At 38.8% G+C, this 24,700-nt stretch overlaps 1 protein-coding gene across 1 annotated transcript in view; it reads right to left on the reverse strand.

Annotated features, from left to right (window-relative positions):
• ARHGAP18 (Rho GTPase activating protein 18) overlaps positions 1-22,682 on the reverse strand; it is a 45,574-nt gene extending 22,892 nt beyond the window's left edge. The window contains exons 1-8 of the mRNA XM_026070007.1: positions 22,631-22,682; positions 16,557-16,623; positions 16,167-16,366; positions 14,132-14,367; positions 11,161-11,233; positions 5,315-5,484; positions 2,931-3,096; positions 158-249 (exon numbers count right to left, since the gene is read on the reverse strand). Coding sequence (XP_025925792.1) covers positions 158-249; positions 2,931-3,096; positions 5,315-5,484; positions 11,161-11,233; positions 14,132-14,367; positions 16,167-16,366; positions 16,557-16,623; positions 22,631-22,682 — 1,056 coding nt within the window. The remainder of the gene's footprint in view (positions 1-157; positions 250-2,930; positions 3,097-5,314; positions 5,485-11,160; positions 11,234-14,131; positions 14,368-16,166; positions 16,367-16,556; positions 16,624-22,630) is intronic.
• Positions 22,683-24,700: the final 2,018 nt, after the last annotated feature.

Consider the following 24,700-nt stretch of genomic DNA (forward strand, 5'->3'; position numbering starts at 1 on the left):
ACACTACAATAACTTCGATTAGAGTAATATACCTTAGGTTCCCTTAAAGTAAATACAGTGAAAGCTTTGTTACAGGGAACAAATAAACCCAGGACAAAATGTTATTTGTTTCTCATTTGCAGGTATGTAATAAGTTGACTTGTTCATGCCTATTTACCCTTTGAAAAATCAGTGGAGTCTTGGTGCCTGGCACCTTCTTCTGATCCTGTTCCAGCAAAACTGAGAGTGGGACACCAAACAAGCCAGAGTCTGAAGAGTAAAGCAAAAGAAACCAAGGTATTATCCACATCTGTTCCAAAACATGAGCTAATGGCATAAAAACACATTTTTGAAGCAATAAACCTATTCAATACATTCAGAGGTATTGACCTTTTGTTCAAAATATCTGAATGTCTTTGTCAATCAAGTCATTAAACAAAGCATTTTGGCTAAAAGGATTCATTCATCCCTTCCTTCACCCATAAATCAGGAGTCTTCTGTTTCAACTTCAAATTGCCATCCACATATTCTGCAGTATAGTGAAGTAAATTGCATAAATGAACCATCTGCATGAATCTGGTTTGTAGAACGGTTGTGATGATGACCCTGCAATGCACATCATCATCACTCAATGCAAGTTATTATAGTTAAAATGCAAATGGCATCAGTAAAATATCCAGAAATTTGGCTACTAAAATGAAGTAGATGTAATTATCATCCAGATTTACTCTCAACACTTGTCTCCACGAGTGTTTTGAAAGAAGAGCTTTTCAACCTTTCTTGTGCTTTTGCAATATACAATTATCAGCAGAACAACAAGATAGCATCTTGCCAAAGGTACTTCTTTTTTAAATGAGAGCAAAAGTACAGTAAGTGCTGGTTAGAAAATGGCCTTTACCATACTGCAAAGGTAATGCAAACAATAAATAATAAAAAGGAATCTAGTCTCAGGTAATCTAGCCCTGATGAAAAACCTTGTGAAGTAAATGGGACTCCCATGAGTTTATGGCCCAGCTGAATAGAAACGAATGGCTTCTGAAAGAGACCTATACCAGCAACCCCTAACACAAAGTTTGTTGTCCTCCTCTGTTGAACTCCTCTGTCAGAAGTACTGGTAATGGCTGTATATGCAGTTTTTCTGAAACAGCATATAATATTACATGTAGCTAAAAACTCCTGCTTGGTATGATGCCATGCCAATATCAAGCACAGAAGAGCTGTAAATACCAAAAAGATGTCAGCCTTTGCGAGAATGTAATATATGTCAAAGAAACATCAGTTTAAATGCCAGTTCAGGCAGTTCTTGCATCTCTTTATCAGAATAAAAAGTCTACCTACAAAATATGTAGAGGCCCATACAAATGTTCAATAGCCGTATCTCAGTTTTATCATCTTGAAGATCCTATAAAAAGTTTCTATTGAGATGAAGCTGCAGAAACAAACTATAGGAGGCCAATATAAAGACTGGGCTGGCAACAGCACCTCATTCCACAGAAGAACTATGTTTTCATCACCTTTATCTACTCGAGCGCAACAGGGAACAGCTAATAGATCCACCACTGTATGAATCAATTGACCAAATAACACTTCATCAGTGAAGAGGAGGGGGTCAGGCAGAGCAATAGAGCACTGAAGCCATTATGTTGCAAAACTAGTTTTATTAGGGAGAGAGGATGACACATGATTATCTTTTGCCTATATACTTCCAGTAGTCTAGACCATCTTTTTGGATTTGGTGAAAACAGAGGGTTTTTAACCAATTTAATATTCTTCATGACTGCCTGTTGTTTAAAAAAATAATGCTATGAGTGAAGCTCAATTAAAAATAAGATTTGGTAAGAATCAACAATTAAAACTACAATACAAAAACCAAGCGAATGAAATGTTTCACCTCTTCACCATGTAYTAGTGAAAGCACAAGTACTTCTCCAAGATGAAAATGCATTACCGGATCAAGGTCTCATAGATGTTTCTGTGTATATTTTTCGCATTTAAGAAGTTATTTCCTGCTACCGTGAAGTGAAGAGTGTATTCTCAAGAACCTATTGTACCTTGCTGCTCTCAGCCCTCTCTGTTGTTTTCAATTATTTAAAGTGAGCTATTGCACTGTCACATTCGCTGAACCTTGACAACAGGGTTTTGACCAAAATAGGCTTGTGATTAACTGGTAACACATTTCAAGCTCATGTAAAACATTTAGCGGAAACCAGAAATACAGAAAACAAACAGGGCACTGAAAACCTCTAGCATCTTGAAATCGGCTTCCATGTACCCTAAATTTCCAAGGAAAGCACTGGGACTGTATATATGCTTCAGTGGCTTGCAGAGAGGAATGACTTGTTACAGCTGTCTGCTGCAACAACACTCTCTGCAAAAGCCCAAATCTTCCACTCAGTGTGATGCCACTCAGCGCAGAAACTGCACCGCRGGCAAGGGCTATGTATGTGACACAGGAAAATTAGTTCCAGACAGAACAAGCAAACAGGTGGCAAAGGTTCCCAGCATCTCCAGCCAAGGGCAGGTAGAAGTGACACAGTACCTACTGTCAGCAGAGCACAGAAAGAATACCCACACTGAGCACGTGCACGTGTCCTCCCGGGGAATACAAACTTCTGTGAAGCTTCTGTGAAGCAATTCCTCCTGCACAGCACACTACTAAGGTGAAGATCCCCCTTCCCCACTCTTTGGTTATCTGCTCAGTGCCTGGCCTGAGGGCTGACTTTAGACAGAGAGCATGGTACCTTAGCTGGAGTGACTATGCCCATGAATTTGACTAAAATGTGCCCTCAGGTAACATATTACAACTAGATGATGCCCAAAATCAGGACCTTTATTACTATTTATATATTTATATACATTTTCTGCTGGAAAAATCATAAAGAAGTAGATACATTTGTTTTATTAGGTTAAACAGACCCATTTGTTTTAGAATATGAAACTCTCTGACTCACCTTTGGTTTTGATTTTTGCAGCTTTTTGCTGCTTGAATTCTGTTCCAAGTATGTCATAGAGAGCAGTTAATTCAATCAGTGCTAAAGAATAGACTTTCTTCATATCCTGAGGGGCCAGGTCACCAATCTTTGTGGTGCCCGTTTTGTCCTTCGGCAGTCTGAAATTCTAAAAGCAGAGATTTGCAGCAGAGTGAATAACCCAAGTCATAACAAATTACTTAGATTGAAGGCTGTGCTCCTCTCAGGGCACAACCTTTCATAATGAAGCCTGCTGCTACTGACTAAATCATGGGAGACCCCCCCCCCCCAAACAATTTGCAAAGCAGACAATTTTAGAATCAGAGGAGGTTTTAGGTTCTTAGTGACTTCTGGAGGTAACCTAAACCAACCCCCTACTCAAAGCAAGGCTAATTTCAAAGTTAGACCAGGTTGCTCAGGGCCTTGTCCAACTGAACTTTGAAAACCTCCAATGACAGAGCTTCCCCAGCCTCTCTGGGATTCAGGTGCTTAACAATCTCATGGGGAATTTCTTTTCCCTTGCATACAAAGAGAACTTCTCTTGTTGTATCTTGTGTCCTTTGCCTCTTGTCCTTTTACTGTGCACCTCCAAGAAAAGTCTGGCTCTGTCTTCCTTGTAACCCCATCATCTTCTGCCTCCCTTTGCAATTTATAGTGGTGGAAATAGCTGTCCATGCACAATCCTAAACCCATACAATTGGGAAAAGAAACCCATATGCATTTAGGCACATATTTAGCTCCCATATAATGATTATGGATTATTTCTATTCTATTTCTTTTACAATAAATGCCCAGAAGCCCCTCTCAGAGGCCAATATAAGGAACTAAGGCAACCAGGAAAGATTAAAAAGAAAAAAAAAGAAAAAAAAAAGAGATAGAGAGATTTCCCACCTCACAGAACTTTTTAACTCCATCTCATTAACGGGCCTCTAAGGGCTCTTGCCTGTGCCTCACACAAGCAGGATGCATGACTCAAAGCATGATGCAGAACAGTTGCCAACACATTCTCTCCATTTGGAAAGAACAAATATTATATTTTAGAATGATTTTCTCATCCTGTATGTACCCAGCAATAGCATAGCTGAATTGCTAGCTGTGATAGCTCTAATGGCACATATCTAAACTGTAAATAAATGCAATTTACAAATGGTAGCTATGTTCATTTCCCGCCTTGAGGTTTCACTGACATACATAAACATATATATTTAAAAATAGCTGCCAGTGATGAAGGTACAACAAATTGGAGGTTTAAATAGTTAACTCCCTTCCTTTGCCTAACATTTTGCAACTCCTTTCATCACTGAAAGAGAAATCTCATAGCCATTTCTTTTGGTAATCTTTCACAAGCCTAGCTTAAAAGTATAGCTCAAGTATGTAGCATGTAATAGGAAAGTAAACAGAAATAAGCTATAGTGTAGCCATAGTCTTCTTGTTATTGGGTGTATTATTGAAATGTGACTCAAACATTTTACAATTCATTTCTAAATATCCATTTGTGTCTGGTTTATAATGTTTAAACTAGGATACCATGGGGTAATCACTATTTGAAGGACTGCATATGTCCTTATCTAAATTAAGTGTTTGAAGAACTGTGAAACATTATTACTTCAGACACTAAGTTTACTCAGACATGTTTGCAATATGCTGTTAGACAAAAGAAACGTTTTTCACACAGGTCATTAGTTTGCAGTTCATATGTGACTGCATGTTCATAAAGTGTTAGGCAGAGAGAGATCCTCAAGAGATGCCTGAGGATCAATGACAAAATGCCTTGGAGGAAAGTACAAATTAGCACAAGCTAATCCTTAACTTCCAGCCACCTCACTTCAGACTTCTACAAACCCTTCCATTCTTCCTTCTCCTCCCTCGCCTATCTGCATTGCATAACTGCACAAGAYTTCTACAGACATCCATCCACCAACCCTTTCCAAAGGACAGAGATTTTTATTACAGAGGTAAAGCATCTCACCTCAAATAACAGGAAAAGAAGCTGTAAAACATGAAGTAGAGACGCAGTTTGTGTAAAATTACCAAAAATTCCATTGCCTCTAGTCGAGGGTCTGCTCCAACAAACATAACCTGGACTTTCTGAACTGCAGTGAAGGTAGCTACCTCTAAACCACTATTCCTGATTAATATTAATAGTCCATTACTACTTATACATGAAGTGCATTTTGCCAGAAAGACAATAACAAATTGGCATGAAAGTACTATTTCCATGTTACTGAGAATATAATTCCGAAACGTGAGTTGTCTTGAGATGTTGGGCCCTTCTAAATCTAATTCAACCAATATCACATAAGTATCATCCAAACAGTTCCACTACGAGAAACAAATAATAATAGCAATAAATAGGCAACACGTACAGGAAGAAGAGTGTCATCCCCTCCACCCTTGCACATTYTGCCTACTGAGCTGTCTTTGAGATTAGCCGCCTGCTCCGAAAATGATATCTCCAAATTGATGGCAGTTTCAGAAAGACGCATATCTTCAAGCGGACTCGTCTGTTCATCAATCCCAAGACTGAACTTCGGACCTGAAAACAGTGAGAAAAAAATAATCAACAGCAGCACTATTAAATATCACTCAGTGCTTGAAAGTAAGTATTTAAAACCAGGCAGAAGTTAATCCTGTGCAAGAGATGGACCTCCCGGTTGCAAATTCATTGACTTCTGGTTCTTTACGTCAGTTGAAAATGCAGCTCCTTACAGGGCTCCATTTCTTGTAGCTATTCTAGAATAATTCTGCCAGGCATGGGGTTTTCACCTATTTATCTATCGTGGAAAAGACAAAACAATCCATCTCAAACTAACAATAGATTTCCAGGATCTTCCAGAGGCAAACAGCTCTGACATCAGAAGTTTCTTGCCCTCAGACACTTTCCAACCTCAAGGACTGTAACATCTTGCAACCAAACCAGCATTTTTTTCTGCTGCCATAATTTCAAAAGCAAACTGAAATGCTTACTCTAGGACCCAAGAAATAACAGCTGGGAATAATGGGGACTAGACAGATCATGTCCTAGTCCTGACATTCCTGTCCTCTCCTCAACCTGAAGAGTCTAGATTCCTCAAAACCATTTGGACATGCTTCCATGATACAGGGAAGGACTAAGTACAAAACAGTGGCTTACTTCTCTTTCTTTTTTCCTTATACGGGCATCAAATACTAGATAAATTTAGAATACTTTGTTTAAAAAAAARGGGGGGGGGAGAAGAAATAGGGAGAAGCAGTTCTGCTTTTAGAGAAAGAAGAAGTCTACCTTCCTAGCAAATCAACCACTGATTTTCAGTGTGAAGTTAAAACACATCAGGAAGTAAGAGGAAAGAAGAGGAAAATCACCCTATTTTGTAAATATACAATGTAATACAAACCATCAAAGATAATTTAGCCAGAGAAAGATTCTGACATCTCCAGCACTACCTGTGATGTGCTACTTCTAAAAGGACACAACCAAGACTAGGTTCCACATAACAGACACTACAAATACTTTGCAAGGCTTTGTTAGGAAATTCAGACTTCCCTTAAACCGGAGCAAATATAAATAAATCAATCCTGTTCATTTCACTGGGACCATGATTCTGCCGCTGCCTCCTACTCACATGTTCACAGATAACATACAAGTGTAGAAAAAGCAGGATGGAAAGAGACATGAGTTGAGGAGGAGAACTAGAAGCACTGCATATGCTTTTATATATGAATATCAGGTAACATAATAGATTATTTTGTTTTCAGCACTGTGGGAAATTTTGTATGTCCTGAAACAACCATGCTGTACAGCTAACCCAAGTCAGAAAAGCTTCCCAGAATATAGTTACAGCAACATCTGACCCTGAAGCAGAGGAAAGGCTGCAGATAATCTGACTAAGAAAGCAGGCATCAGGGAAGTGCTGCTGTACACTGATAGCCTCAACAGCCTGCAAAAAGCTGAGCTGCAAACACGCAACCCAAACAACACGTGAAGTATCCAACTAAAAAAAAAAAAATTACGCCAACTTGAAAATTTCTCTTTTAAAATGATTAAATAATAAAACAAGAACTGTCACTAATTTAGGGTGAGTCCTGAAAATTATCTCAGTCAATCAGGGCCAAACTCAGGGGTTCTGATGTATTGTATTAAAATGGATCCAACCACCAACAGCCATTTTCCAGTAGGCCACAATGTTTAGTGCAAACACTTTCACTTCAGTTTAACTGATCTGAAGCTGAGACAGCTCCAGAAAGAGAAGGTGAATTTGTGTTAACACTTTGACTCTACTTACAACCAAAGAAAACATTTGCAAATAAAGCATTTGCAAATAAAGCATTTCCAAAATTTACATGTGCTGGGTGTTATTCACCATTCTCTTTTCAGAGCGGCTTCTGCTCAATTTGGACAGAACCTGGAAGACTTCCTGGGGCATACGCTAAAGATTAAGCTGATCCTGAAACCAGAGCTGCCGCTGTCACTAGAGATATATGACACCTCAGTATCCAAACACATGCAAGGTCAAATTCATCCCCCGCTCAGGTCTTTGGCCTCCATGTGAGTGTATGTATGTACATCATTTAAATTGTTTCATGCATCTTAACTAAAGGAAAATAGCTCCCCCCTCCCCAAAGATTTTTGTCATTCTAATGTGGCCTATATGTGACCTATGTACTTCATACCAGAGTGGGATGGAACTGGTGTTAACAAACAATAAAGCTCCTATTTCAGTCCTCCGGTCTTACTAAGGTACAGTTTAAAGCAGATGTCTTGGTAATGATACACACATTTAAAAAGTCGGGAAACGCCGCTGTTTTGCAGAGTTTCTTCCCGATTGTATAGCCTTGTTGCTATTGTTGTGCATTTATTAACTAGGAAGCAGCTGCAAGAGGAAGCAGATTTGGTTTTCTGTCAATCTGCCAACTGCATGCAATATTTCACGAGTGAAATATGTGTGATGCGGAAAATGCAAATATTGGCTATTAATAATGATGTGGAAACCATATTTTAAATTAGTCCGGTATGCTTCCCTTGGTTCACAGTGCTATTTAATGATCACATAAAACGACGGGAATTGTTCAGGAGTGAGGTGGGGGGTTAGGTTTGGTGGTTCTTTTTAATAAAACATGGAAATATCAGAAGTATCAACCTTGCTATTTCCTCATTTTGCTAGAGAATCCAGAGTATAACACAATGGAGTTATACTGATAGCTTTCAATTTATAAGTGGAAAAGTGGAATGGTTGATTTCTTTAACTGACAAAACATTTCTCTAAAATGCTAATTTGTTGCTGACTTTAAATAGAAAATAAAGGAGTTTGTTATCTTTTCACTAACACTCTAGCACTCCAGCCATAGATTCCTTATTTATCACAGAAAATTAAAAGTAGAAACAAACCCTTTAATTAAAAAAAAAACCCACATTTCAGTCTTTTTCCCTATTAAGAAGCAAACAATACAGCTCTTTTCCCTCATGTTCCACATAGTAGGCTCAATTCTTTCATCCATTTGCCAGATCATTATGTTTTGAGGTTGCCCTTATACAGAGGTTTTCTCTAACATTCTTCCCTTATAGCCAAGCATTTATGTTTAGAAGGACAACTGCAGCCCTAAACTAAACTCACCTTTGCTTCTCACCTATTTAAGCTAATTAGTATTTAGCTTTCCATCTGCTTTATTCTTTGCTTCTCATTTCCTAAGATGTCTTATCCACATTGATACTTACTCCACTTCATAGACATCTAAAAAGAATTACTTTTTCTTTCTTTTTTTATCTGTTGAACAAATTACTAGCCTTGTGGGATTTTAGCAAGTGTTATGGATAGTTAAAATGATAACATATTTTGAAAGCTTAATATATGATACTGAATTTTGTTTTGTTTACTGTAGACACATTTAACAATACAACATACAACAATACTACATACAACAAATAATCACTTAAAAGCACTGAACAAGGGGCCTTCCAAAAAATCACATATGCCTCTATTAACAATAAAAGCGAAAGAGGTAGGAACTTATTCAACTGTTCTGTTTGATCAGGACTAGGCAGAAAAGTACAAAAGCATAATGTTTTCATATTATTCCCCGAGTTTGCTTACACGTGTTCAGAGAGGAAAGAAGGTGTGTTGGGCTGGCAAGAAAGGAGGAGTGAGCACAGCCCGTGTATGCTCTGAGGACAAACTATTATCATCCTCTGTTTGGCAGAAACACTTGAGAATGCCACATTCAAATATCAAATTAGAAGCAAAATCATCACCAGTGGAGAAGGGCCAAACAGATTCACTCTAGTAGTTTTAAGACATACAACTCTGAAAACATCATCATCTCAATTTAAGCTTTGGATTTTTTTTTTTTAATGTCCAAGAAGATATTCACATTTTTCAGGTAAAATTGGTACTACTTCTTTGTCAAAAGGGCTTTCATTTTAAAATAATGCTTTTGGATTTGTTTTCATAGCTATTTAGTAACTCTGAAATAGCAAGCATTGTTTACTTTTTGCCTTAAATTCATTCACTGTTTGTATAACACAAATTAGCTCATTATTCTGGAGGAAAGATTACAGCACAGCACTGGAACAGGTGCGGTACTTTCAACACGACTGAACTTGGATGGTTTGCCTGCAAATCGAACTAATTTTTCTTCCTGCTCTAATCTTGGGAGCAGAGCCCACTTTAGCATGTTGACAAGAGCAGAAGCATATCAGGATGCAAGTAGGCTGCATTTGCGATCCACATCCCAATCTGTGCTGTGGAGAGCTAGCATATGGAGCTTGCCTTTCAGAACGTCCCATTTCTGCAGGGTTCATCAGGGCCACCGGAAAAAAAGAACCAGATGTGATAAAAACTCTGTAATAATTGCTTGGTAATTTTCCAGCTCTGAATCCTACAGTGCAGTTTATTGACACAAGCACCAGGCGTCTCTTCCTTCCCTTGTGCTGAACCAGCAGTTTGGCAGTCCTCCCAATTTTTTACTGCTCTTATTCGAGTGAGGTTTGCTGAGGGCGAGGAAGGGAAGGATTAATAGCACTTCTGGAAATACACAGATTTGGTGATAATCAGGGCTGTTTTACCTTCTTCTCTCCCACTTCAACTTCCATGCACATCTTGTATTGTTTGCTGCTGTTTTCTAATTCCAATCATGAAGTAACCATTTATCCAGAATACTACAGGTCGATGTTCTAGAATTATAGCAGAAGTTTATTTGCTGGCTTAATTATGGATAAGTGAACTTGTAGTAGGGAACTTCATTGATCTATCTGCCTGACTATTTAAGTGGCTGTAGGATCCAGTTTAACAATTAGGTGCTATCTGGTCTCCCAAAAGAAGAAGAAGAAAAGACATAAAAGCAAAGCAGAAAAGCAATGTGCTATTTACACCAGATCTTAAAGCTTAAATGGCTGCCAGCAACATCTTGAATACATTTCACAGCATGTGAGAGTTACAGGGATGGGTATGATGGTATAGCAGGTACAGTGCAATCCCTGCTTGCAAGAAAGAGAAGGCAACGCAGGGTAGCCACCCTTTCATTATTGGCACTGAAGAAGAGCAGAGAGCTCATCAAAGTCTTGCATCAAAATCTATACACTCATAACAAAAACTATGGATTCAGCCAACAATTCTGTTGTGCTCTGCCCTACGTGGGAGCGAGAGGGAGGTTGAAGCTCTGCCGGTCTGCTTTGGATATCGAATCCCACAACCAGCCCTATGCACGTGGAATGACACTTCCTTTCCATTTTCCTTGTGAGGGCAAGCAACTTATTTTTTCTTCCAGTGGTGTTTTTCTCTCATTTTGAGCTGCGGATATACAGCCAATTCTCGTCTTTTCTGTATGTTTATAGTACATTCACTTTTGTTCTCTTGTATGCACTGATGAGCTTATCTATAGCGCTTCATTTCCTGTACTGTATGACAGAGATAAACCAGAAGGGATAAATTAAGGACCAGGAAAGACCTAAGCATAAGCTGTGAGAGGAGACCTCTCCCAGATGACTCAATTAGAAGATGATCACTGGTAACAAACAAGATTCACCAGATGGCTCAGAGGACAATATCTACAGCCACACTTAAAAATTTTACAAGTGCGCAACAACGCAGGCTAGAACAGGTTTTCTTATAAAATTTTTATTTTCCTTTGCTGAAGTTATTTGAAATGAGGACCTATGTATTAGACTGTGAAGCTGAAAGCCTACAAACAACAGCAACAACAATTAAAAAAAAAAATCAAGAGAGCTGTTTGGCATCACCTTTTGCTTCATCTTGTGTTTCATTTTTGTTTTCACATGTTCTCACAGTCGAGGGTTCACTTCCATCACAGACCTAAGAAAGAAACAAAAAATATGCATACCTATAAAAATCAAAAGCAGGGTTGTAGAAACTCCTTTGACTCTGACTGTGCAGGATTAAAACACGTACTCCTGAAATCCAGGAGTATGCAGAAGTCCACCTGTGTGTTGTCAGCTGCTGGACGGGGGTTTTAATAGAAACCCCTTTGCCAAAGTCTAAAGGGATCTAAGTAATTAAAAAACAAGCAATTAAGTCTATTCCCCCTCTTCCCAAAAGGACAGGTATGTATAAGACTTAAATTTCCAGTGTTTTAACACAGTGTAGTCTTTGACTTGAAGCCATAGTTTACACTGGAAAGGATACGAAATGGGAATCTGGAAGAGACAATTGGACTGACTCAGTCCAAATTCCTTCCTCTTGCAAACTGTAACATGGCCGCTTCCCCCTAGAGAACAATCCCATCCCTTTTGCGAGTAGCCTGACAGTAATATTTGTGCTTCCAGCTTAGATTCCCAACAGCAAAACTATGACACTTGAAGAGACAACGAAACAGGAAAGGTCTGCACCTTCTTCTCCTTCCTACAATGCCAACAGACCAACCCTATATAAGCCAGTAGAAAACAGAAGCATGTACAGCCCTGAGTTTATCAACAAAATACAAGCCCAAGCACAACCCAGTTTCAATATTTCTTGCATTTCATGAACTGTATTACGCCTATTATAGGTAAAATATTTCAGAACATGTAGAAAACCTTACTATAGATAAACCCATGTACTTTTCTATCCACGCTATTATTTTTTATCATCTTTTTGACACCTCAGATCAACATTGACTGTTTAGCACTCTCTATTTCTAATGGTATTTTAATCAAACACTGTAAAACCCCTACTTACTAAGAACACAAATTTGAGTTTTAAAGTCTTCTCCTACCAACACAAATCTGTCTAGTCTTTTTTTTAATCAGAGATCTTAAGAGGTGGGAGTGAAGAGCCTGACTGCTCAGAAAACCACTAGTGTTCCACAGAGCAAAGATAGAAGCTGACCAGGAAACAGTCAGGGCACCAAAAGCCTCGCTTCTCTTTGGGGACATGGCAGGAAATTTAGCAGAAACATCAACACAATACTGTCTATTGTTTTACCTTTCCTCCTGCTTTCCCTCAGGTGAAGGGAGGTTACAGGATTTTCAGAGGCTATTATTAAACCAGGATGACTTCACACAGCTGCAGATGGCTTCAGTCCTCTTTTGTTACATAAAAAGTTTTTTTAATGATGGGAGAGTAACAAAGCACTGACACAAGTTACCTAGGGAGGTGGTGGGATCCACTTCACTCCTGCCTTTCTGTGACAGATTAGACAAATGACCACCAGCAGTGACTTCCGAATAATTACCTTGCTTTGGAGAAAGAAATGCAGCCTAGCTTTGAGAGCCTACATTTGCATTATTTTATTTCAATCAAGGAGAATGTTTAGAAGGATTCTTTTTTTGGTTATTACTATATTTAATCAATATCCTGGCCTTCTGTTTTATACATGTTACATAATTACAATCATTCAAATGTTCATATGACTTCTCCCTGATGTCATCAATATTACAGCACGTCATTTAGAGGAAACAGTAGTCTACCAATACTGCAACATATAATTTTCAAAAATTACAGTGCGTAGCTTAAATACAGGAACATGAGTATTTTTTGTACTTTGCTGAAATAACATATTTGAAAGGGAAATTATATTGCTTTAAACTGCATGATATATTATCTAAATTATTCTACTATTAGATCTTGTAATTTTTAGGTGTAGTCAATTCCAAAACAGACCCCAGAAAGCTTTTATGGAGTTAATATCTGAAACCACATGCAAAGCAGAACAGTGAAAGGAAAGTTTTCCTCTGAAGTATGTATTTGAGCCTATAAACTGCCCCCACTAAATTTCACCTCTACTGAATTTAAAAGGAGTTGCCCAGGGAAAGGTGGCTGCTGGGGGAGGACAGAAATCAACTCTTCTCAAAATTCTCCGTGCTTCTACTGCCACTACAAACACACTGAATGGCACTGGCAACAACAACTAGGAATGAAGTTGAAATATAGTAAGCTAGTGATCAGTGTCTTCCTGCAGTTGAAGATGTAGTTGCTTCGGGGGGAATAATGATGACACATTCTTCTCCAAAGAAGAGGAATTCTAAATACAGTCTCTGTTTCCTTCCTTCCCCTTTCCTGTGTATGGAACAGGAACTCTTCTCTCCTTTTCAATAACTCAGCAGAGGAAATATAGACCCTTGCAGGACCTGTCTGAGCAACTGGCCACATTTAATGAAACACACAGATCCTGGGAATTAGTACAGGGGGTTTAACCCCCAGCGGACAGGCATAAAAACCTATTCAAAAAAAAAAAGAGAGAGAGAGAAGAGGTTAGATTGATGTCCTTTTTCTTAAAAAAAAAAAAGGACCATAAGTAAGAGCTATTATGTTCCTTATGTTCCTTATTGTGTTCCATATTCCTCAGTGACAGACTGGTCCCTGAGAATGACTACAGGGTACTATTGCCTAAAGAGAAAAGTGGGCATTTGGTCACTCTTCAGGTGTTTGTTACCCTGATTTTTGTGTCCACATTGAAATAAAATCTGATTAGTATCTTGATCATGGAGTGGTTGTTTTATTCATCACTCTTGAGTAGCAGGATGCCAGCATACATACTCCTTTCTGCATACTAATAGTGCTTAATGCAATGTCAGCTCTGGGTCAATGTTATTCCCATGATTTCAATAAAAAATTCCTTTAGAAATCAGCAAAAAGTTAGCAAAAATCAGCAAAAATCTTCTGGAAACACCTCTTTTGTCTCTCTGCCTCCTTCTCTTCTCTCCCACATCCCACCCCTTCATATCCCTCTCCTCCCTCTGCCAGAATCCAACAAAATGACAGCCAGCAACTTACTTTTCCCTTTGAGTCACTTTGTAGCCTGAAGATATCTCTGACATCAGGAATCTGGTACTGTTTGTTTTTTTTTCTCATGGTTTGTGTGACAGTCTCTACTCGCTTCTCAACTGCTGCCTTCTGGGTTCGGGTCAATGTGGACAGAAACACCATACTTTCTAGGGAGTCGCCAGTACTCTCACCAAACAGATTTGACAGACCAGCCTCTTTCAGCCATTCTTCTTCCAATTCCCCCTCTGAGCAAGAAAAAGAGAAAAGGGCATAAATATTGGGTTTTGAGTATTTTTAAGTACACTGGATTTTAATGACATGGCAAAGCTAATGTGGTTCACAGGGAAAGGTCTAAAGGAGTCCACGATTAAGCGCAATTATTTGCATTATCATGATCTGGAAAAAAACTATTGTTACTAAAGAGCTTAAAAAGGGTTAAGATATGATATAACAGTTTTTTAAATAGTTAATCCATTATAGATTGCTATAGGGCAATGACAATTTTTATAATAATCTACAGCACATCTATTAAGTTATACACCATTTTATAAATGTAGCCCAGCTATAAATGTGTGTGAGGAAGTTTGAAAGCCTCTGATCATTGCTGCTTCATTGATTTTTAATTCAGTTCTCAATCTTTTTAGCTCCTTTACTGACACGGATTCTGGACAGTTTTCTTGACACATTAATCCTGCAGCTCTCCACTAGCTCAATTTGATGAAGGACAAACCAGTCTACAGGAGTCACCTTAATGCTATTTTTCAATCAGTTCTTATGACATGGTCTCCAGACTGCTGACAGCCCACAAAACAATTGTTGCTTTAGTCTTATAGCTGATGAAGTATCCTTTATCAACATATCACTGCACATGAAAGAGGAGAAAGCTATTAAATACTGTCACTGATGGCAAAACTTCTGCTTCTGAAATCACTATCCATCAAATCATACTTTCTTTTAAACACTGCCACTAAGTTCTGATTGGTAGCAGTCTGGATTGTGCTGACTGCTGACATCCCTCGGCAAATGAAAAAGGAAATAGTGGCTTTTGGAGTGAAGAGCCTGAATAGCAGGCATCAGTGAGCTGGAGGAAGAGAAGAGGTTCACACACTGCAGAAAGGCTGGCGCTGCTGCTCAGAAGAGTGCCCTGTCACTCCATCGGGTGCCTGGCTCACGGGGCACACCAGCGCTGAGCCTTCCTACTTTCTCCAGAGGCTGTACTGTTACCTACTGCAGGCTATTGGTAAATAATGGTGATATTTCAAAGCACCTAGGGAGTCGGAGGTACAAACACCTTTGAAAGTTAATGAATCTCCTCAGTCACATAGAGGCTATACTAAAATGCAAAGCTCACTGCTTTAACTCACTATTCTTTGCAAGGCTGTGGGCCTCTTGTAAGAATCTGAGAGGGGAAGATACTGTAGTGTTAAAAATGAACTTTTCAGAGAATAGTCAGATTAAGAACATTATTTCTCTTTTGTCTGATAGGACATTAAAAATAAAGAAATTGCCCATTTCCTCTAAGCTCATGCCCTTAGGAGTGACCCATGCTTGATGCTTCAGAGAAACAGAAATAATACAATGAACCAACTCCAACAGTTATGGTTATAAGTCCAGAAGTTACTTACTAAACTTAAATATAGTTAATCATTGACTTGTCTTCTAAATCATGAGGTTGCTATCCACAATAGCTAGAATAACAAATTACTTACAAGGAGGAACAAAAGGGTAAGTGAGTTTAACAGTAAATTGCAAATAAAGCTTAGGCTGCTATAATATGCAAACACACAGACCTTTCTGATTTTCTACAAATATCATTTAAAGGAAGACTGCTATTTTATACTTCTCCAATACAATTCTCTTTCAGCGCACTGTGTTTCTGGTGATGTGTGTCAGAGGCAACTGAATTTTTGATAGTCAATTTTTAATAGAGTAACCTCCTTCTTGATATAAGTATGTTTGCTGGGTGCCATCTCTTGAAATAAGACTTAAAGTAAATCCCTGAAGCAGCAAACTGGTGATCATTCACAACAATGGATTTCATTACCATCTGGCTCTTTCACCACAAGTGCTTTCTGTTCCTCATGATTATTTCCCCTGGTTTCATGGATATTTTCAAGTTCTTTCCAGTAGTCATCCATAGACAATTCATCCAAGGAGTCCTGGGAACCTGAACGATCAAACGGTGCTCCATCAGGGGTCTTCTTGGAGTTTTCATGGTTCATTGTATACTGGCCAGACCTGTGGCTTATACGCATAAAACAAAAATCAATTCTTGGTTAGTATTTTAAAATACAGGCCATAGTAATATCTGTGATGGGAGCTAATGATGAAAACAGTATTAAAGCAAGCTACTGTCAAAATGCAAACCAAGATATTAAAAATAAATTTTAATACCTGGAATATATTTTAAATTTAACATTTCTGCTATACGTACCTCCCAAACTGGAAGAGCACAGGAATCTGTGTTAAAGAGGAAATAACTATTCCAAGTTCTATTAATCCTAGTTATATTAGATCTTTAATTCAACTCAAAATAGTCAATTCCACTAACTTCATGGTAGATATCTCCCCAGCACCACTGTTCACAAAGAAATTTTGAAAAGTGCTTTCTGCTTGAAAAAATTCTTACAGCTTGACACTACTCATACCCTCTGCTTTGATTTTTTGCTTCTTTTATTTTTATAAAGTTATTTCTGATATCCATGACCTTAATCACAGCTGGGAAAGGACAGAGTAGAATTACTAAAGATATAGTTTGTAAAGTAAATAGCTGAGTCTAAATATTTAATAAAAGTTATTTGTTTCTATCTTGCTTCCTCTTTGACGGAAGGCTTACCATTTTTATAGTTTGATGTTACTAGTTTTTGGTACACCCTAGCAAATGCATTTTGCTGAGGCTTTCAATAGGGATCTTTCATCTTAAATACAGCTTCAACTAGGAAAAAAAAAAAAAAAAACAAGCTGATACCTCTGGGGCTAATCTTGACTTCATGAGGTCAATGGCAAAATTACTGCTGACCTAGCAAAGATTTCATCTTTAAAAGTGCAAAGCTTATTATGATGTCACTTAAGTTACAGGTCATCTGTACAGTCGAATATGCCAAATCATATGCCTCAAACTGATTCACAGTTTCAGAAGGAGGAGATGGATTACATGAATAACAACCTGATTTAACTTTGAAGTTGGCCCTACTTTGACTAGGGGGCAGGCTGGACAAGATGACCTCCAGAAGTCTTTTCTAAATTAACTTATTCTACTATGACACCAGTATACCCAAAATTCTTCTTTGTATGAAAAAAAAATAAAATARTAAGTTCTTAGCATTTCAGGAACAGCTTCAGATGTCTTTCATGCCTGAATTTGTCTCCATAGCTAAAAAAAGAAGGCATAGTTTGGGGTTAACTAATAAATACCACTTATCCTGAGAGAAAAAACACAGCAAAGATCAAGCATTGTGGATTTATCGCAATGTAAACCCAGTAAAGTCCGTCCTACCTTCCCATTTGGCTGACTTCACCAGTTTATCTGGAGTTAAAACAAAAGCACCTAGTCCTCACATTTTATCTTGGGACAAGCGACGCTTGTCGGTTACCCCAAAGCAAAAAAGCCATACCTTTCTCCCTGATGATAAGCCCCTTGTGTGTCTAAGTCACAAATCCTTTCACACCATACTTGCTCGAGTCTCTGATAAGAAATACTAACTATATGGACTTTGCCTTTAAAGGTAAAGAGCCTTGGTAAAGAATCTTATGGAAGGTCTATCAGTTCCCTCCCACCCTGCYTCTCTGCTCCAGGTACAAGTTAATAAATGACAATGAATCCCCAAGCTAATATGCACCCCAACACCATTCGAAACCTCTCCATATTTGAAAGCCCAGGAAAAAAACAGAAAGGAGTGTTTAGTTTGTGCATCAATGGTGATGATAACCTCTTACTGGTAGCACATGTTACCCAATAAATACAATTTCTCCTTGTAACTACCTACGCTCTTAAACCTTTCCTTGCAGACATGTTCTGTTCGTGACCTCCTTGCAAATTCGCCACTAACTGTTGTAAAAAGATGTTCATGAAGCTGCATGAGAACTCCCCCCTCCCCAAAAGGTGAAGTGGCTGCAGAGCACCACAGCTCTTTAACCAAGCAGCATTAGCCTCAGGAAGACAGAGGGACTTGCCAGCCACTGCTCAAGCGCCCTTCCTTGTCCGGCTCGAGGTGCTCAAAGCAGCCTGAATCCTTCTTAGAAGCAGACTCTGTACACTTGAACTGTGGAGTTAGTGAGGTCAAATTTCAGCTTATCATCCCTCCATTTCGGCATGTGAAGCCGCTCACTCGTTTTGCAGGGGCCTTTCACCTTTGGAACTCCCTGCTCTCGCTGACCCACCGCAGCTGAAATTTAACCACCGCAAGCGCAGCGTGCAAACCATAAATGCAACACGCCACATCAGTGAAAAGCACGCACTTTCAGAGCAGCTCCGGCAAATTCACGGGGAGTATTTTGCAGCAGACAGCTGTTCTGTGCCACACTTCCAAGGAAATGCTCACCCTGTTTTTCCAAAAAAGAAAACCCCTTATGTTACCCAAATTAAATTATAACTCAGAGAAGTCTGTGTCTGGAAATGTACCTCTGATATTTGGCAGAAAGCACTCAAGCCCATTTTCAAGGGCTATATATTAAAAATATTCCATTAATTCTCAGAGATTGCACCCTTCAAGCACAGGTCACTCGCATCTGCTCAGAGAGCTGCCTCCAGGAGCACATTCCTGCTCACTGTTTCAACCAACGGGCCTGCTCCAGCTGACCAAACATAAGCTACTTCTCTTGCAGCTACTTCTCTTCACAGCCTAACCCTTTCATATCTCATTAATGAATCAATACAGCAACTCCCACCTTTGAGCAAGCAACGATGTCGCTTCTCACTGTGAAAGACCACAGCGAGGAGCACACAAGCACTCAGGAAAACCACCCAAGAAATATTTGTACAAAAACTTCATCGCCCTCCTATAAGCCTCTCCTTCAAATTCCATTTTACTTCCAGGCCTGTTAAAAGCTATCAGACCTAGAGTCGACAGCAGTCCAGCTTTCCAAGAGCTGAGGTCACAGATGATCACACTGCTCAAACTTATCTCACTGATTCTTTGTATTCCCTTGTCTGGCTTTGTCAAGCTGCTCTCCCCAATTTTTTGTTAGATTGCAAACTCTTTCAAAGTCATGTTCTTGTTCTGCATTTGTCCGTATCCACAATTATTGTTTCTGTGGGCTAGGACACAAATAGACCTCACATGGGGAGAGAATAGCTGCTAAAACTTCAGCTGATAGAACCAGTCAGGTCTGCACAATTCAGCCCTGTCCTCGTTTTCACTTCCTTTACTTCCCATTTCTTCCTTTGCATGCCCCACTTGAGCGGCATGCCTGTGATGCAGCGGGATTTGCTGTATGGACTGCGCAGTAGCTCTTCCGGGCATCCTCAGCTCTCTCTGCCCTACAAACCCCCATTCACACAGAGATGCAAATGAGAAAGACACTTTGAGGATAGTGAGGATAACCTTTAGATCATCACGTTGGTGTAGAGGAGAAAAGAAAAAGAATGAAAAACAAAGCGCAACATGGGGAAAAAAAGGCTGACAATTAAGATTTTTATTTTTAGTTCTCTGTTGACAAGACCAAGAACATGGGTTTTCTGAAGTGGTCTCCAACTAAATTCAATCCTTTCCCAAAAATATGTTTACTGAGCACCAATTGCATGCCACAGAATAAAAATACATAGAGGGGAACAAGCTAAGGCCAAGAAAAAAAGAGAAGAGAAGGAGGGAAGCAAACCATCAGTTTTAGTAATAAGATCTTAAAGAATCTGTAAGAGACATGCTTTAAAAATAATGACACATTAAAAGCAAGACTCATAAAAAAAATTAAACTTGAAAAAGGATCTCAAATATCCCATGCTGCAAGCTTTCAAAAGCTTTCTAGACTGCTTTCCAAAAAGAAAAGGAAAAAAAAAAAAACAGCACTAGGAAATAAGCACAGTCCACTGCAAAAAACTATTAATCTGGCTGCAGAAAAGATGTTGCTTCTCCAGCACATTCTTCACTTTTTAGGTATTCAGTTTTTCTACGTAGAATTTCAAGAACACAGCTGCTTTCCATGAATATCTTCACTTCAGAGAAACCCCTTTTCTTCCCCCAGGAAAAACTAAACTACTGCTAACACACACGATCGCTTAGAGTAATCCTGAAAGACTGTTCATGTAGAATTCCTGACCACTAAACAGGAAGTTTATTCTCCTGCAGTTCCCCCCGCCCCCAGAAAACCCTTATTTGCACTAAAGTCTTAGCTAACAACACTTTCAAACTCTCTCCATTAAAATCTTATTAACATCTATTTCCAATCATTAGTACGTAGTTTATTCTTCAAATAGCTTAACTGGGAGCAGTGCAATACTCATATTTCCAAATTATACAGTCAGCTCTGACCTCTGATATTCAGACTCATGCTCTTTGCAGTCTATGGGATTTTTGCCTATTTATCTCAGTCCAAAACTGAGCCCCCAGGTATAAAACCAAGTCTTCTATGTAGTTAAACATCCCTTTATTGCAATTTCTTACCAGAGTTAATCTTCTTGCCCCACCCACTGGAGATGCACTTACTTATTAGAAACATCACGGATGCAAGACGAAGCACTCCAGATCTTCCAGAGGGGAGCCATTAAAAACAATTCTTGTAATGAGCACCACACATTATGTACTTTGTAAAATTATGAGGGCACAATTTACAAGAAAACAAAACAGATTTGGAGTATTTCACTAGTCACTGGTGAGCTCCATGTTGCAGCAAGTACTTAAGGGAGAAGATAAATATTTTGCTTTTCCTTTATTAGGCTTTTCCTTTTGCAACCAACAGTTTGCCTTTCTCAGGCTGTAAGAAAATATGACCCATAACATTTATCACTGTTTTACACAGTAATAAAAAGGGGGTCACTTTTTTCTTCAAGTTCTGTCAGCCTGGTTTTCATTTCATCAACAGCCACTTTATCCTAGTGCAGTTGCCTTTATTCCTTATTTTCTTTCCTATAAAATCTAAATTTTCTTGTCTGTCCCTCTGTCTTTTTTGCAGTTTATAAGCAATACATTACATATAAACCACAGCAGCCAGATAGTAAGAAACTGATTACTTGAGATAATTGAGATTAACCAGTTAGTAAATTGCAGCTTCACTGGTTTTGCAGATAAATTCATTTCAAAGAAAGCTAATTTCGCCCTCACTTCCATCTTTCCTCCTTAAGAAATATAGATTGTGTTGCCTTTTAAAACAGTGAACGATCAGAACAAGGTAGCTTTTTAATTTCTATAGTACTAGCCACTAATCTTGGATCTGAATGTCATCTTTTTTTCTACATCCCCTATATAAACACAATAATTGTATGGTATCCTTACACACTATATGTAGGTACACATATAGTAGATGTGCAAATATACTAAAAGGTAGAAATACTAAATGCAAGCGTGTTCACTGCCATAAAAACTAGCAACTATAAATAGACTGTTGAAGCAAACAGAAGAGACTAGCACTGTTGAAAGAGAAGTGGAGTTGGTCTAACAGTATTATTACAGGAAAGCTCATCAATTCCAGTAAAGGACAAGGTCCAGCTGTTAAATACTGTATGAACACAAAGCAAAGAAGACATCAGTCCCTATAATCCATTATCTATCTACTTTGTGAAAAAATGAAACGTAAGTGAAAGGGAAGAATGGGGTAACAGTAAGAAACACTTTCCTGCAGGCAAATCAGGAATTTCTGTACAGAGTCCTTTTTTCCAGCTGCTTTTGCCACATTAAGTCTGACTTGAAACATCTGCTGATTCAGGCCTGAGTAAAAACTGTCACAACTTTATAAGGTGTTACAACCAGAACAAGGAAGAGGCCACCTGATTCCTTTCTGGGTTTGACCTCAACTAGGATTCAGCTCTTTGGGGTTATATAAAAAAGGGTCTTCTGCAAGCTGCCTAACAAAGTCTATGGGAGTCTTAAACATTGTCTTTAAACAGGCTCTAAATTGAACGCTGATTCAATGTTCTACCACACTAAAAGTTTTACGAACATTTATGTTAGTCAACTTTACTATTGACAACAATGCAAAAAAAACCCCACTGTGTTATCAAGTGGTAGAATTATTTGTCAAACTGGATTATTACACATACCTATGCTGTGCACTGAAAATACGATCCCCATGTCCTTGGCCTTAAAAGCTTTTCTAAGTAGTCCTGGCCATAGGTTGTTGCTATTAGGGTTCCTGTATTAGGGTTCCTGCAACACCTAAAGCACTGCAACCCCTTCAGGTACATGCTCTGGTACTCCAATAAAATAGCACTTTCCTTCCAGACTTAAATAAAACGATAGAAAACATATCTGACTACAGCTATATTACGCAGCAACTTCTAAAACACCCATGCCAGGGGAGTGATGATTCCAAAGCCAGTGTAAGTCTGGCCATTTACTTAAAAGCTATTATTCTTACCTTTGCAGCCACACCTCAGCTGATACAGGGGCTCATTGACACAGAGCATCATGCTAACACAAGTAAGAGTTAATAACCTGATAAACAAGATAATAAAGCTGGGAGAGGAAAAAAAAAAAAAAGAGGATGGTTGGCTGGCCCAGATAGGTGAAGTGTGCTGTTCAAATTCATAGAGCAAATCCATGACAGAAAAAGAATACTTCTCAGGTCTCTGGAGTCGTTCACCACTGGACCACGTAGCTTTAAAGATCAAGATTTGACCCATAGTGAACTGCAAGGCAGATACAAGGAAGTACTGTTGTGTATTTGTGAAAGACTTGAGCACTATGGCTATAAATAGAGCAGCATTCTCAAAACAGTTATCTTGTTGACATAGAAGTTATAAAGTAAAACAGTGATTTACAGAAGTAATTTCAAGTTTGTACAAAGGCTAACTAGATTTAAACAACCAAAAAAATGCCTTCAGGGACTGCAACCCATTTTGAAGTCTATTTACTGAGCAATCACATCCATGAGATGCTGTGCTCTTAAATATAAATACAGAACTTCCCACGTTCTTTCAAAACTAAATAAACAAGAAGGAAAGATAAGGAGAGGGAAACAATGTGGTCTCCTGTTCCACTTCTCATCCTAAGAGCTGTGCCACACAAGTGAGGGGCTAAATAAAGCTCCAAAGCACAGAGCTCCCCCCATCCCTCCCCACCATCCAAAAAGCCAAGCAACGCTCTGAGGTGCAAAGACTTCCTAACTGAATTAGCTGAGAAAGCGCCAATCTAACGGTTATAGAAGTCGCTTGGCTTGAGCTGCATATTCCTGCCTGGGAAGTGATCTCCAACAAGCCACTTCACTTGTTGGGTCTCCTACCCTTGCATACTTAGACAGCCAGGTCTTGGGAGAAAGCACAGAAAAGATCCAGCTTGAGGCAGGAAACACTCTGCTATGCAATCACCAGAACCGCCACTATGCTCTCTCATGCACCATACCACAGAAGCATTCGGTTTTCACGAGTGCATCAGTTAGACCTTGTCCTTTTTCCTTTTTTTTTTTGATAAAATTTTCATAGTGCCTGCTCCTACCGAACTTCTTATAGCCATGCTGCTTTCCAGGAGGGCACCCTGATCTTTCATGGCTTCTAGGCAAAGCTACAATCCAAATGATCAGACCTGAAGATAATGCAAGGCCTTGATTCCAAGGAAGTGGTTAAGTCAAGAACATTTATTACCAAATCACTTATTCGAATTGGTTTCAATCTTAAGAAATCTTTTTTTTGCCACCCTATTCCTTTGCACAGTATTCAGTATTTTGCAGTGCAGCTTTGAGCATCTTTGAAAGTCTTCTGTTAAAAAAGATCAAATGGTAACTCATGTGCCCATCAAAGCAGGTTGTTCTGAAGTAACTTGATTTTGCTTTATTGTGCATAAAGTGACAGAGTAGTGACACTATGTAACTGAAGTTAGAAAAAAAAAGAGATATATAAATGTCTTTGACTTTTTGTATGGCTTAACACATCAAAAAGATTCTTTTTATTTCATTGACAGCTAAAACATCCTGGCAAACAAAAGCTGGTATCACCAGCTTTCATGAGCAGCAGGGAATCCCTTAGTAATTCCTAACTAGACCCAAGTCTGGACATTTGATGTCCAGAACAATGCAGTAATTCTCACCCTTTTAAAGTGCTTTATAACTTTCCAAAGGCATTAGAGAAGGTTTAGACTGAGCTTCTCTTTCTGCATTTCATTCATCATCTGCTGCAACAACTGCATCCTTCCCTTTCTACCTTCTTTATTATTTATTCTTTTCATGGCTGATTGCAAACTCTTCTGTGATTCAGTCTTTTCAAAAAAGTCATACAGGACATGCAAAGATAACAGTAACTAGAACAAAACAGAAGCAATTTCCAGTAGTACAGTTCCTTCACAACTTAAGAGTTTTCCTATAGTTATGTCATGACCTTATGGGACATTTTGAATGTCATTTTTAAGCTTGGTCTTGCCCAAATCCTCCTTAAGTTCAGAAGCAAAGCCGTAACGCAGGAATTTAGGCAAAGTTCTGCTCTCCTTTCAGAGAGAG

Source organism: Apteryx rowi, unplaced genomic scaffold, assembly GCF_003343035.1.
Source record: "Apteryx rowi isolate R43461 unplaced genomic scaffold, aptRow1 scaffold_301, whole genome shotgun sequence".
Taxonomy (NCBI): Eukaryota; Metazoa; Chordata; class Aves; order Apterygiformes; family Apterygidae; genus Apteryx; species Apteryx rowi.